This window comes from Nerophis ophidion, linkage group LG16 (genome assembly GCF_033978795.1).
Source record: "Nerophis ophidion isolate RoL-2023_Sa linkage group LG16, RoL_Noph_v1.0, whole genome shotgun sequence".
NCBI lineage: Eukaryota > Metazoa > Chordata > Actinopteri > Syngnathiformes > Syngnathidae > Nerophis > Nerophis ophidion.
Genome location: NC_084626.1, coordinates 13570880 through 13584179, shown reverse-complemented (window position 1 = coordinate 13584179; position 13300 = coordinate 13570880). Strand labels below are relative to the sequence as shown.

General features: G+C 41.7%; 2 protein-coding genes across 4 annotated transcripts in view; one reads left to right on the top strand and one right to left on the bottom strand.

The window, feature by feature from the left end:
- Positions 1-326: 326 nt before the first annotated feature.
- LOC133534968 (transmembrane reductase CYB561D2) lies at positions 327-5979 on the top strand. Its single transcript, XM_061874335.1, has 3 exons — positions 327-756; positions 851-888; positions 5089-5979. The coding sequence occupies exons 1-3, from the start codon at positions 624-626 to the stop codon at positions 5590-5592; spliced, it is 675 nt and encodes a 224-aa protein (XP_061730319.1). The 5' UTR covers positions 327-623; the 3' UTR covers positions 5593-5979.
- Positions 5980-10175: 4196 nt separating this feature from the next.
- Positions 10176-13300, bottom strand: part of rad54l2 (RAD54 like 2) — a 34915-nt gene continuing 31790 nt past the window's right edge. For all 3 annotated transcript variants that reach the window (XM_061874323.1, XM_061874325.1, XM_061874324.1), the window contains exon 22: positions 10176-13300. This exon is cut by the window's right edge and continues 247 nt beyond it. In XM_061874323.1, coding sequence (XP_061730307.1) covers positions 12613-13300 — 688 coding nt within the window. In that variant the 3' untranslated portion in view covers positions 10176-12612.

The following is a 13300-nucleotide window of genomic DNA, read 5'->3' as shown; positions in this document are numbered from 1 at the left end:
ATATTTATTATATTTTGTTATATGGCAAATATTTCATAATTTTAGGTAACCTAAACGACACAAGCGATGCGTTGAGCGGCGCTCTGATTTGGATACATTTGAATAAATAGCCAAAGGCAGCACTTTGTTGTGAAAAACCAGCCGGCGATAACAGGAAGTTACTGGCGGTAGTCGTTTTTCTCAACACATAATCACATCCAAACTGCTTAATAATGGCCATTGTTCACTATAACGTTGTTTTATGACTATTTTATTCCTGTGCAGATTAACTTAAATGGGATACGTGTTGCTTCGAATGACACTCCAGTTTTGCAAAAGTTGTATTTTGTTGTGAAAAAGCCTAACCGGAAGTAGCCGGAAGTAAGTCGTTATGCTAGCATGGAGGGTTGCCCGCCAACACATCATCATCCAAACAACAAATATGTAATTTATTTATGAGAAAATCTTTATTCACTCGTGTGGGTTTGCTTTATTTAACCTGAGATGCTTTAAGTGACACCGTTTTTACACTCAGGGTTCGTTGACGATCACTCTTCATTCAGTGCAGGGACTCAGTTTACTTTTCACAACCAAAGCTTTCAGCACAGATTTGTATTTTTGTGGAATTAAAATTGAAATTAAGTATGGCGCAGAACAAAGAGTCAGAACCGGAATCTCGACTATACGCTTTTACCCGAGTAGCCTCCGCGATGTTGACACACTTTCTCGGCGTCGCCCTCACTGTTTTTGTCGCTGTTCTGGCTCGACCCGGCACAAGTGAGTGGTCCACTTTATATCAACACACACGGTCACCTTATTTTTTAGCTCTATATAATAATGTTGTCAAATGTCACCTTTGGTGTTTCTACAGGTTGGTTTTCTTGGCATCCTCTCCTCATGACTCTAGCAGTAAGTGGGTCCTTTCGAAATGTCACATCAATCACGTGACACCAATACCCTGCTGTGATTGGTCAGGATTGATAAGCGCTGTGTCATGACAGTGATAATTTATATACTGCCACATTGTTTATTATTTAGGTTTATTTTTCTTCTTTCTGGTGTACAAAGAATAACACATACTGTAGGACAGGGGTCTCAAACACGGGGCCCGCTATTTTGCGGCCCGCACCTTAAAGGCCTACTGAAATGAGATTTTCTTATTTAAACGGGGATAGCAGGTCCATTCTATGTGTCATACTTGATCATTTCGCGCAATTGCCATATTTTTGCTGAAAGGATTTAGTAGAGAACATCCACGATAAAGTTTGCAACTTTCGGTGCTAAGAGAAATGCCCTGCCTTTACCGGAAGTCGCAGACGATGACGTCACTTGTGTGATGGCTCCTCACATATTCACATTGATTTTAATGGGAGCCTCCAATAAAAAGTGCTATTCGGACCGCGAAAACGACAATTTCCCCATTAATTTGAGCGAGGATGAAAGATTTGTGTTTGAGGATATTGATAGCAACGGACTAGAAAAAACAAAAAAGTAAAAATAAAAAAAAATGCGATTGCATTGGGACGGATTCCAATGTTTTTAGACACATTTACTAAGTTTTTTCTGGGAAATCCCTTATCTTTCTATTGTGTTGCTAGTGTTTTAGTGAGTTTAATATCACCTGATAGTCGGAAGTGTGTCTCCACAAAAGTCTTGACGCGCAGTGTCTCAGGGGAGTCGACGGCAGCTTTATGGACGGCACAAGCTCAGCTTTTCTCCGGTAAGAACTGACTTTTTAACCACAAATTTCTCACCGAAACCTGATGGTTGACATGTAGTCGGGATCCATGTTCTCTTGACCGCGCTCTGATCCATAGGAAAGTTTCACCTCCAGGAATATTAAACAAAGAATCACCGTGTGTTTGTGTGGCTAAAGGCTAAAGCTTCCCAACTCCATCTTTCTTCTGTGACTTCTCCAATATTAATTGAACAAATTGCAAAAGATTCAGCAACACAGATGTCCGAAAAACTGTATAATTATGCCGTTAAAGCAGACGACATTTAGCTGTGTGTGTGCGCAGCACTCATACTTCCTAAAAACCCGTGACGTCTTGCATACACGTCATCATTACACGACGTTTCGAAGGCGAAACTCCCGGGAAATTTAAAATTGTAATTTAGTAAACTAAAAAGGCCGTATTGGCATGTGTTGCAATGTTAATATTTCATCATTGATATATAAACTATCAGACTGCGTGGTGGGTAGTAGTGGGTTTCAGTAGGCCTTTAATATGAAAATTTATATGAATAGCGCTTCACAGCGTCATACTTGTTTACTCTCAATTTTTCCGGGAGACTCCCAATTTTCAGTGCCCCTCCAGAGGTTGTCATTCTCCCGAATTTCACCAATACAACAATATTAAGGGGGCGCCGTGGAGGCACTGCCTTTAGCGTCCTCTATTACCTGTACAATAGGCGAGCCATCCCAGCCACCTGTTGTATTTGGCTTCTGTAAGACGCAGTAAGCGACTGCAAGACATAGTTGATCAACAGCCATACAGGTCACACTGAGGGTGGCCGTATAAACAACTTTAACACTGTTACAAATATGTGCCACACTGTGAACCCACACCAAACAAAAATGAAAAACACATTTTGGGAGAACATCCGCACCATAACACAACATAAACACAACAGAACAAATACCCAGAATCCCATGCAGCCATAACTATTCCGGGCTACAATATACACTCCCACCGCACCCAACCTTGCCCCCTATTGACAAGACGGCAGGTTGTAAAGGATGCTAAATGCAATGCCATCACGGTACGCCCTTAATATTGTTGTCCGTGTGAAAACTGGGAGAATGATTGCTCCGGGAGATTGCCGGGAGGGGCACAGATATTCGGGTGTTTCCCGGAAAGATCGCGAGAGTTGACAAGTATGTTGCTAGGGCGGGAAAGCCATTCAAAGAAGGTGAATTCATTAAAAAGCGTGTGTTAAATTTTTTTTTTTTTAAATTACTTGCGGCCCAGTTTCTGCATCCAGTGGCCCCAATGTAAATTGAGTTTGAGACCCCTGCTGTAGGACCCTCGGAAGCCAAATGGACTTAAATATTATATATGTATATATATATATATATTTTTTTTTTTCATGTTATGCTATTTTTGTCATCATAGTGCACACCCTAACAAGTAACATACAAGTAATAACTTGCCAAGGGGACTATTTGAGGTAATTGTAATGAGGTGGTGACATGTCCAGGGTGTACACCGTCTTCCACCCAAATGCAGCTGAGATAGGCTCCAGCACCCCCCGCAACCCCAAAAGGGACAAGCGGTAGGAAGGGATGGATGGATGTTATGCTATTTTTGTCATAATAGTGCACCCCCTAACAAGTTAAAGTTCTAATGATAGTCTCACGCACACACTAGGTGTGGTGAATTTTGTCCAGGGTGTACACCGTCTTCCGCCCGAATGCAGCTGAGATAGGCTCCAGCCATACTTGCCAACCCTTCCGGAATTTCCGGGAGACTCCCGAAATTCAGCGCCTCTCCCGAAAACCTTGCGGAAGAAATTTTCTCCTGGAAATCTCCCGAAATTCACGACCCCTCCAGCTCCATGCAGACATGAGTGGGCACAGCCTGTTTTCACGTCCGCCGTCCTGTTATAAAAACAGCTTGCCTGCCCAATCACGTTACAACATCTACGGATTTTTAATAAAAAACTGCACACACAAGGAGACGAATCAGAAGAACGAGGAAGTTACAGCCATGGCGATGCTGTCTGTAAAAGAGTGATTCTATGTTGTCTGTTGCCATCTCCTGGTGAATGTTGCGTTATGGGGTTGCTTTTTGATTGGCCAACGATTTACGTGGTGTTGTGCACCTGACGGTAAATGACTCGCCAGTACGGCACGCAAATGGCAGAACAAAGCTTACTCAAATACTTAAAGGTAAGTGTTGTTGTTGTTGTTTTTAATAACCAGCAAGCACAGTACAGTTAGTAAAACAACTGTGTTTTTATTACTGTGGATTTAATAGGTGCTGTCTGAAATTCAAGTATTTATTTTATTTATATATATAATAAAATATATATATATACAGTAGCTAGAATTCATTGAAAGTCAAGTATTTCATACATATATATAATTATATAAATATAAATATGAAATATATTTGAAATACTGGAGTTGGTGAATTATACTCGTCTTAACCACGCCCCCGCCCAAATCACATGCCTGGAACCCTCAAGTTGCTGGCACGGCCACCCTACCAACGAGCTATACCGCAATAGGCTCCAGCACCCCCACAACTCACAGAGAGGGACAATCTGTAAGAAATGGGTGGGTTATTATATTTCATAATAGTGATTAATTAGAGTGTATACAAATGTATTATTATTTTTGAGTCTTTGGACACTATAAAAATGGGACCCATTACCTCCCTGCTTGGCAGTCAGCATCAAGGGTTGGAATTGGGGGTTAAATCACCAAAATTATTCCAGAGCGCAGTCATTTTTTGTTGTGAGTATGTATTTTATTTCTCTATAAGAGAACCCTCTTATCCAGGGATGTCAAACTCATTTTAGCTCAGGGGCCGCATGGAGGAAAATCTTTGCACACGTGGGCCGGACTATCAAAATCATGGCATTAAAACTAAAAAAAATAAAGACAACTTCAGATTGTTTTCTTTGTCTTACATTGGCCAAAAATAGAACAAACACATTCTGAAAATATTATAATAAAAATATAGAAAAAAATATGTGCAGCGGTAAAGTTTAGATCTTTGAAGGAAAGAAGAAAGTGAATGAATGTCTATAACTGAATACATTTACGTTTTCTTTTGCATTATTATTTTTTTTAATGAATCAAGTAACATTTCCGACAACCTTTTTTCCAAAACACAATTCAAAACAGTTATAAAAAAGTGGTACTCCAAAAATTTACTGCGGGACCCCATTTTTTTTTACTTGATGGGGTCCCTGGGACCCCGTTTTGAAAATTCCTAGCGCCAACACTGATGGAGTATTGGTGCGTGCAAAACAGCAGCAGGTGGCTGTGGCCTGCGGGCCGGTTTTAATACTAATCAAATACCATCCCGAGGGCCACAGATCATTCATTGACTTTGACACCTTATATTGAATATTGTTTTCCTTCTCCCTCTCCAGTTCTCCCTCTTCATGACAGAAGCCATCCTGGTTTTCTCCCCCCACGGTTCCCCCATGAGGCGGTTCTCCCACAAGGTCAAAGTTCGCATTCACTGGCTCTTGCAGTGCGCCTGCCTCTTGTGCGCCACACTGGGCCTGGCCGCCATTTTGTACAACAAACACCTGCAAGGCAAGCCTCACTTCACCTCCTGGCACGGGCTGATGGGCCTGCTGACGGTGTGCGCGGTGGGGGTCCAGTCCGTGGCCGCCCTGCCCCTGGTCTACCACTCCCTGGCCAAAGGTTGGTCACTGGCCAAGCTCAAGAGGTACCACGCGGCTTCCGGGCTGGTCGCCTACCTGCTGGGCGCTGTCAGCCTGCTGCTGGGGATGAGTTCCGTGTGGTTCAAGGCGTCCGTCAGCGACGGCGTCTGGTACTTGGTGGCACTCTGCCCCGCCCTCTGTGGTCTGATCGTCATGAATCAAGTCACCAGCGCTTATGTGGCCAAAAAACGCCTACAGTCTTAATGACGGCTGTGATGTGGACATCTTTTCTGCAGGGATCATTTTTTTTCTTTTTCTTCTTGGTTGTGATAATACACCTCGTAGATGGACTATCAATGTTATTTTTGCAGTATGCTATGTTTTGTGTTATTAGGGACAACCAATGCAAGAACTGCATCCAAGAATTTCGCCTCCTTGTTTTGATGGACAAGGTATTAATATACAGTGGGGCAAAAAAGTATTTAGTCAGCCACCGATTGTGCAAGTTCTCCCACTTAAAATGATGACAGAGGTCTGTGATTTTCATCATAGGTACACTTCAACTGTGAGAGACAGAATGTGAAAAGAAATTCAGGAATTCACATTGTAGGAATTTTAAAGAATGTATTTGTAAATTATGGTGGAAAATAAGTATTTGGTCAACCATTCAAAGCTCTCATTGATGGAAGCAGGTTTTGGCTCAAAATCTCACGATACATGGCCCCATTCATTCTTTCCTTATCACGGATCAATCGTCCTGTCCCCTTAGCAGAAAAACAGCCCCAAAGCATGATGTTTCCACCCCCATGCTTCACAGTAGTTATGGTGTTCTTGGGATGCAACTCAGTATTCTTCTTCCTCCAAACACGACCAGTTGAGTTTATACCAAAAAGTTATATTTTGGTTTCATCTGACCACATGACATTCTCCCAATCCTCTGCTGTATCATCCATGTATCCATTTTGGTATAAACTCAACTTGTCGTGTTTGGAGGAAGAAGAATACTGAGTTGCATCCCAAGAACACCATACCTACTGTGAAGCATGGGGGTGGAAACATCATGCTTTGGAGCTGTTTTTCTGCTAAGGGGACAGGACGATTGATCCGTGTTAAGGAAAGAATGAATGGGGCCATGTATCGTGAGATTTTGAGCCAAAACCTCCTTCAATCAGTGAGAGCTTTGAATGGTCGACCAAATACTTATTTTCCACCATAATTTATAAATAAATTATTTAAAATTCCTACAATATGAATTCTTGGATTTTTTTTAACATTCTGTCTCTCACAGCTGAAGTGTACCTATGATGAAAATTACAGACCTCTGTCATCATTTTAAGTGGGAGAACTTGCACAATCGGTGGCTGACTAAATACTTTTTTGCCCCACTGTAAGTATATGTTTATTTGTACGATTGCACATTAAAATAAGATGTTTCCTCATGAAGTGACCCATAATTTGAAATGAGAGTGTTTATATGGCTCTGAGTCTATTCTGCTTACTGGTGCAAAAAATTAAAGAACTGTTCTACAGTTTTGTGTATTTAAATGAAGCCTCAAGGAGTTGTTTCCCCTTTCAATGACGTCACAAAAAGCCCCCTCTTTTTTCCAAGATAGCACTGCTGGTGGCAGGAGCTCTATGATCTTGTGTCATGCTTTGCGTTCCTGGTGTTTCCCTTCAGTTTTTCTGTAAAGGTTTTTTTTGCCTTTTGGTTCGCGCTTTCGACACTCCTGCAATGCTTTTTTGTGGACTTCTGGATCTGCCTCCCAGGAGCCTTTTGGACCAGTTGCTGGGTCTCTGCCACACCGCAGTCCGTTTGGAGAGGAGATGCGGATGAAGAGACAGGACTGCTGAGCTAGTGCTGGGCGCTAGGACGGACGGGCTTCACGGTGTCTTGGCTGAAAGGGCAGATATCGGATACTTCGGTCTCCTTCGACGCCACCTCGCTCATCAATGCGGACTGGACACTGGCCGAGAGTTGGTGGGCGGCCGAGGGAGGAGACGGCTGACTTGGTTGCTTTGTTGGGTCTGCTCCTGTCTCCGGCCAGGCTACGCCCACCCCAGCAGACGATGGCGCAGAACAGTGGTTCTCAAGCTTTCTTCAGTAATGTACCCCCTGTGAACATTTTTCTAATTCAAGTAACCCCTCTATTATATTCTGTTCTAATCAGAGCAAAGCCTTTTTGGTTGAAAAAAGAGATAAAAAAGTAAAATACAGCACTATGTCATCAGTTTCTGATTTATTAAATTGTATAACAGTGCAAAATATTGCTCATTTGTAGTGGTCTTTCTTGAACTATTCAGAAAAATAAACAAGTGATTCAATTATAAATAAATATTTCCACACATATAAGTAATCATCAACTTAAAGTGCCCTCTTTGGGGATTGTAATAGAGATCCATCTGGATTCATGAACTTAATTCTAAACATTTCTTCACAAAAAAAGAGATCTTTAACATCAATATTTATGGAACATGTCCACAAAAAATCTAGCTGTCAACACTGAATATTGCATTGTTGTATTTTTTTTCACAGTTTATGAACTTACATTCATATTTTGTTGAAGTATTATTCAATAAATATATTTAAAAATGATTTTTGAATTGTTGCTATTTTTAGAATATTTTTGAAAAATCTCACGTACCACTTGGCCTACCTTCAAGTACCCCCAGTGGTTCTCCAATGGGGGTACGCGTACCCCTGGGGGTACTTGAAGGTATGCCAAGGGGTATGTGAAATTTTTCAAAAATATTTTACAAATAGCAATAATTAAAAAACCCTTTAAACATATATTTATTGGATAATGCTTTAACAAAATATGAATGTAAGTTCATAAACTGTGAAAAAAAATACAACAATGCAATATTCAGTGTTGACAGCTAGATTTTTTGTGGACATGTTCCATAAATATTGATGTTAAAGATATCTTTTTTTTGTGAAGAAATGTTTAGAATAAAGTTTTTAAATCCAGATGGATCTCTATTACAATCCCCAAAGAGGGCACTTTAAATTAATGATTACTTCTATGTGTAGAAATCTTTATCTATAGTTGAATCACTTGTTTATTTTTCAACAAGTTTTTAGTTATCTTTTTTTCCAAATAGTTCAAGAAAGACCACTACAAATGAGCAATATTTTGCACTTTTATACAATCTAATAAATCAGAAACTGATGACATAGTGCTGTATTTTACTTCTTTATCTCTTTTTTTTTTCAACCAAAAATGCTTTGCTCTAATTAGGGGGTACTTTAATTAAAAAAATGTTCACAGGGGGTACATCACTGAAAAAAGGTTGAGAACCACTGTTGTAGATGACCGCAGAGGCCACCACAGTGTGTGTGGGTGTCGAAATGTTTTGTTTGGTTGCTTGTCTATGCTTTGTGCAATCGTGTGCGCGCAATGTATATTATTGGTTGATTATTTTGTTCTTGTTTTACTTGTTTTTCCGACCACGGGTGGTGGGCCCACGTAAAGATAGGGTGAGAGGTTCAGTCACCCAGGACTGAACGGAAAGGATTCTCATCGTCATTCTCATCAATGTCCCACTGGGTTGTGAGTTTTTCCTTGCACTTACATGGGCGCTGATCCACGGATGTCGGTGTGGCTTGTGCAGCCCTTTGAGATACTTGGGATTTAGGGCTGTATAAATAAACATTGATTGATTGAGAGAGAGTCGGAGTAGAGCCGCTGATCCTTCACTTGGAAAGGGACCCGCTACGGTGGTCCGGGCATCTCGTGCGGATGCCTCACCAGCCTATCCCCAGGAAGGTCCTCTTTGCATGTCCCACTGGGAAGAGACCCTGCAGCAGGCCAAGGACCAGATGGGGGGATTACATCTCCTCTCTGGCCTGGGAACGCTTCGGGATTCTCCAGGAGGAAGTTACTAATGTTGCTCTGGAGAGGGAAGTCTGCGAACCGATTCCGGATAAGCGGTTGAAGATGCATGGATGAATGGATGTTTTACTTTTGTGGCTGTGTGTAAATGTGGCACTGCTGGAGTGGCAGCTGGTTGCATCAGCTCTGGTCTTTTAATGTCCTTTGATGTTTCCCACTTACACACATGTTTATGTGTGCTATGGCTAAGATTTTTTTTTTAAACATTGGTCTCAGTCTGGACCCCTTGCCAGGGGCCTAGGCTTAGACTGAATTTTTTTTTCAACCACGTCTTCTTTACGCCACCAACGATGCAATTGGCCCTAGTGTGTGAATGTGAGCGTGAATGTTGTCTATCTGTGTTGGTCCTGTGATGTGGTGGCGACTTGTCCAGGATGTACCCCGCCTTTCGCCCGAGTGCAGCTGAGATAGGCTCCAGCATCCCCGTGACCCCAAAAGGGACAAGCGGTAGAAAAATGGATGGATGGACGATGCCATATATAATGCCATTATAACTAATACAATAAGCAAACATAACATACAATAAGTCTGACATCCAAGAAAAGAAAACACAATGATTTCACATTCATATCAGAAAGAATCATACCTCATTGGCCACATAAACTCCAAAGGAATAAAGTTTATTTTCAATCCAAGACTCCATTGACGTCTTCTCCATCAAACACTTGTCTCATCCGGCTTCTAACCCCGTTACATATTAATTGTCCTCCCAACAATGTGACCAAACAGGAACACACAATATATTCCCCTCTCAATTTGTAATAAAAATAAAGTTCACATAAACCCAAGGAAATACCTTTTTAATCACATCATGTGTACAATTTGAACTCATATTTATGCATTATATTTTTTGATCCTCACCACCTATGAATTTATATAACAAATATACATGTTGCTTCTGTCAGCAGCTACACTGTTTATTATTTAATGTTCGACAACAATGCACACTGACACTGCAATAGAAGAGGTGTTTTATTTTGAAAATAACATTGACAACACAGTCATATTCCGCTTGTATTTAGGTGGGATGTCCTAACATGAATACTAGAGAACATAAAATAACACAATAAAAATGCATAAATAAATACATTTCAGACACTAAAAGGAAGAAAACTACCATTGACATAAAAAAAATTATACATAACACAGAAAAAAAAAAATACACACCGCATAAAAATAACTTCTTGGATAAGGAATAACGGTTTTTATAAAGCATTATGATGTCCAAGTGACAATTCGACTCCAAGATTCCAAAACAAAAGTGTTGAGTCAGCCTGTACAAAATCTACAAAGTTATTAACTCAGGCAATCCTGTTTGTTGTTGTTTTTTGTCTAAAGTCTACGAACACATCCCTGCATCTAACACACACACACACACACACAAACACACACACACACACACACACACACACGCACACACACGCACACACGCACACACGCACACACGCACACACGCCTGCAGTTCCTGCTGGAGTGTTGTGATGGAAAAGTCAGCTCTGTTGTGAAATGTGTCCATTAGTTGACAATAAAAACAAGACCTCATCGTGTAGTTTAAGGCTAAATATGACAGAACGCATAGTACATTCATTGCATCTGTAAGAAATTATACAAAAAAAATACATTTAAAGTATCCCAACCCACAAAAAAGAAACATTTATCTCCATAAATGCTGAAATGAGACAGCTGTCTACACACTGCAATATTTACACGCCTTGCAGTGTGCGATGCTACACACAGAAATGCTCCTTAAGTAGTTTTTTTCCCAAGGTTTCTCACAGAAAATCTAACGTGAGGGTTTTATTTAGTCGCTATACAGAAGAAGTGAAAGTGAAAAGCAGGGACGGCCTCAGAATATTTACTTAAATGTTGTTTTTTTAATTCTGTCTTGAAAGTACAATATGATTATCTCGTCTGCCAGGTACTGTGTCAAAATGGCAAAATATTAAAATACAACAGTTGTTCATTTGTGCCATAACAAATTGTACTGTTTTAAGTCTGACCTGTTATGTCACAAAAACATTTGATAAATATTTCAGTATAAATAAAGGTGTGAATAGTTAAAAAAAAATAAAAAATGCATCCATTTTCTACCGCGTATCCCTTTTTGTGGTCGCGGGGGGTGCTGGAGCCTATTTCAGCTGCATTCGGGCGGAAGGTGGGGTAAGCCCTGGACAAGTCTACAATTCATCGCAGGACCAACACAGATAGACAACATTCACACTCACATTCACACACTAGGGCCAGTTTAATGTTGCCAATCAACCTATCCCCAGGTGCATGTCTTTGGAAGTGGGAGGAAGCCAAAGTACCCAGAGAGAACACACACAGTCACGGGGAGAACATGCAAACGCCACACAGAAAAATCCCGAGCCCGGGATTGAACCCAGGACTATTTGCACAAGCAATTTGTTATTATAGCCAGACATGTGCGTTTATTTCTGTACCTGACGGTTTCAGCTACAACTTTTGCCTTTCTCAGCGGTTGACCATTTTTGAAGACCTAATGAACCTCTTTGTATATAATTGCACAAATGTCAGTTTTTTTGGAGAGCACTAACATTTAAAGACATTTAGACAAGGCGTGTGTTTGTGCTGGCGGCTGATAAAATACTAAGTACTTTAGAATGACTTAAAAACTTTTTTTTTTTACGACACAAAGAAACAACAGTGTCATTTTAATATTTGAAAGTAATTCTAATTATAAAACAAGGAACATGTTTTCAAGTCATGTTCCTCTAATTACAAGTTGCTGGAATGATGTGAGACAGGAGAAGTTGTTACAAATATTCAATATAAAAAAAGACAACGCTCAATGTAAATTGTGTATTTATAAGAAAAAAAGGAGGTATTTACTGTAGCTCACACACCTCAAATTTCAGCAACCGGTTTTATTACAACATATCTTCCCAAAAGACAATTCTAAATAAACATACTTTAGAGTAGTCAATGTACAGCTTGAAAAGTTGGGGGGAGGGGGGGGACAATCTCTGGCAATGCATATACAGAAATGTCTGTTTTTAGGTACAGTCAAAAACGGAGGTGCGTGAGTGCTGCTGAGTTGCGGTCACAGAGTGAAACATTCCAACATTTACCTTGTGAAGCAGATGGCAGTTAGTCCAAACACACGTGACATGTACTCACATGCTGTACAAGGACTACTCTAAAGAATACCCAACTTTCCTTTCTTGAGAATGTGTAATAAAATGTTGCAATGTGAGGCGAGCTGGTGTATAAAAAAAAGCAACATGGTGGCACAATAACAAGACAAAAATGAACCTAATGAGCATGTTAGGGTCATTTTACCATTATTGTCATGAATATTCATCGAATCATGTCCCATTTCTAACAAGAATTGATGAATGTGTGTGAGTGGCGGTGCCTACGTGAGCCTTTAGTGTCCAGTTACCTCGATGACATCATCATCAGAACTCTCGCCGCCGTTGCCCGTGCCTTGACGTCTGTCGGCTTGGGTCAGCGCCGCCCCCAACAGGCTGGAGGTGGGGTTGTTAAAATGGGACAAGTAGCCGGACGCGTCAGAAGACGGATTTGGTGCCGGGAACCCCGCTGAGCTGGAGAGAAGCGGCGCCGGGAACATCCGGGACTCGGGGAGCAAGGACTGGCTGTAGTTGAGAGGGAAGCCAGAGGACAGAAGACCTGCCACGTTGGGGTTCATCAGGTATGACGGCATGGAGCCGGACGGCAGGGAGGAGGAAGTGGTGGCGGATGATGCTGACGGCGACATGGGGGCGGAGGATGCAGAGGAGGAGAGGATGGTGGACAGCGCCGAAGAGGAGGGAGGAGGAAGTTGTCCGTTCCCGGGTGCAGAAGGGAACATGGTCTGTAGGTCGGACAGCGGCGTTTGAAGGAACGAGGATCCGCTGCCCCCGCCCGTCAGAAGAGGGTGAGTCATGTGGCCCAACAGCGAGGAGGAGTTGAGATTCACGGGCGGGTAACCCAGCCCGCTGGAACTCAGTGAGAGTCCTGGGTAATGCGATGCGGCCGAAGTCCGCTTGCTGCCCGCTTGCGCGCCGCCTTGACTGTTAGCGTGTTTGCGTTTCACGGCTTGCGTCTCCAAAGCG

Coding starts and splice junctions, on each gene's coding strand:
- LOC133534968 (XM_061874335.1), top strand. CDS start 624: ATGGCGCAGAACAAAGAGTCAGAACCGGAATCTCGACTATACGCTTTT. Junction 757..850: donor TCTGGCTCGACCCGGCACAA/GTGAGTGGTCCA, acceptor GTGTTTCTACAG/GTTGGTTTTCTTGGCATCCT. Junction 889..5,088: donor CTCTCCTCATGACTCTAGCA/GTAAGTGGGTCC, acceptor CTCCCTCTCCAG/TTCTCCCTCTTCATGACAGA.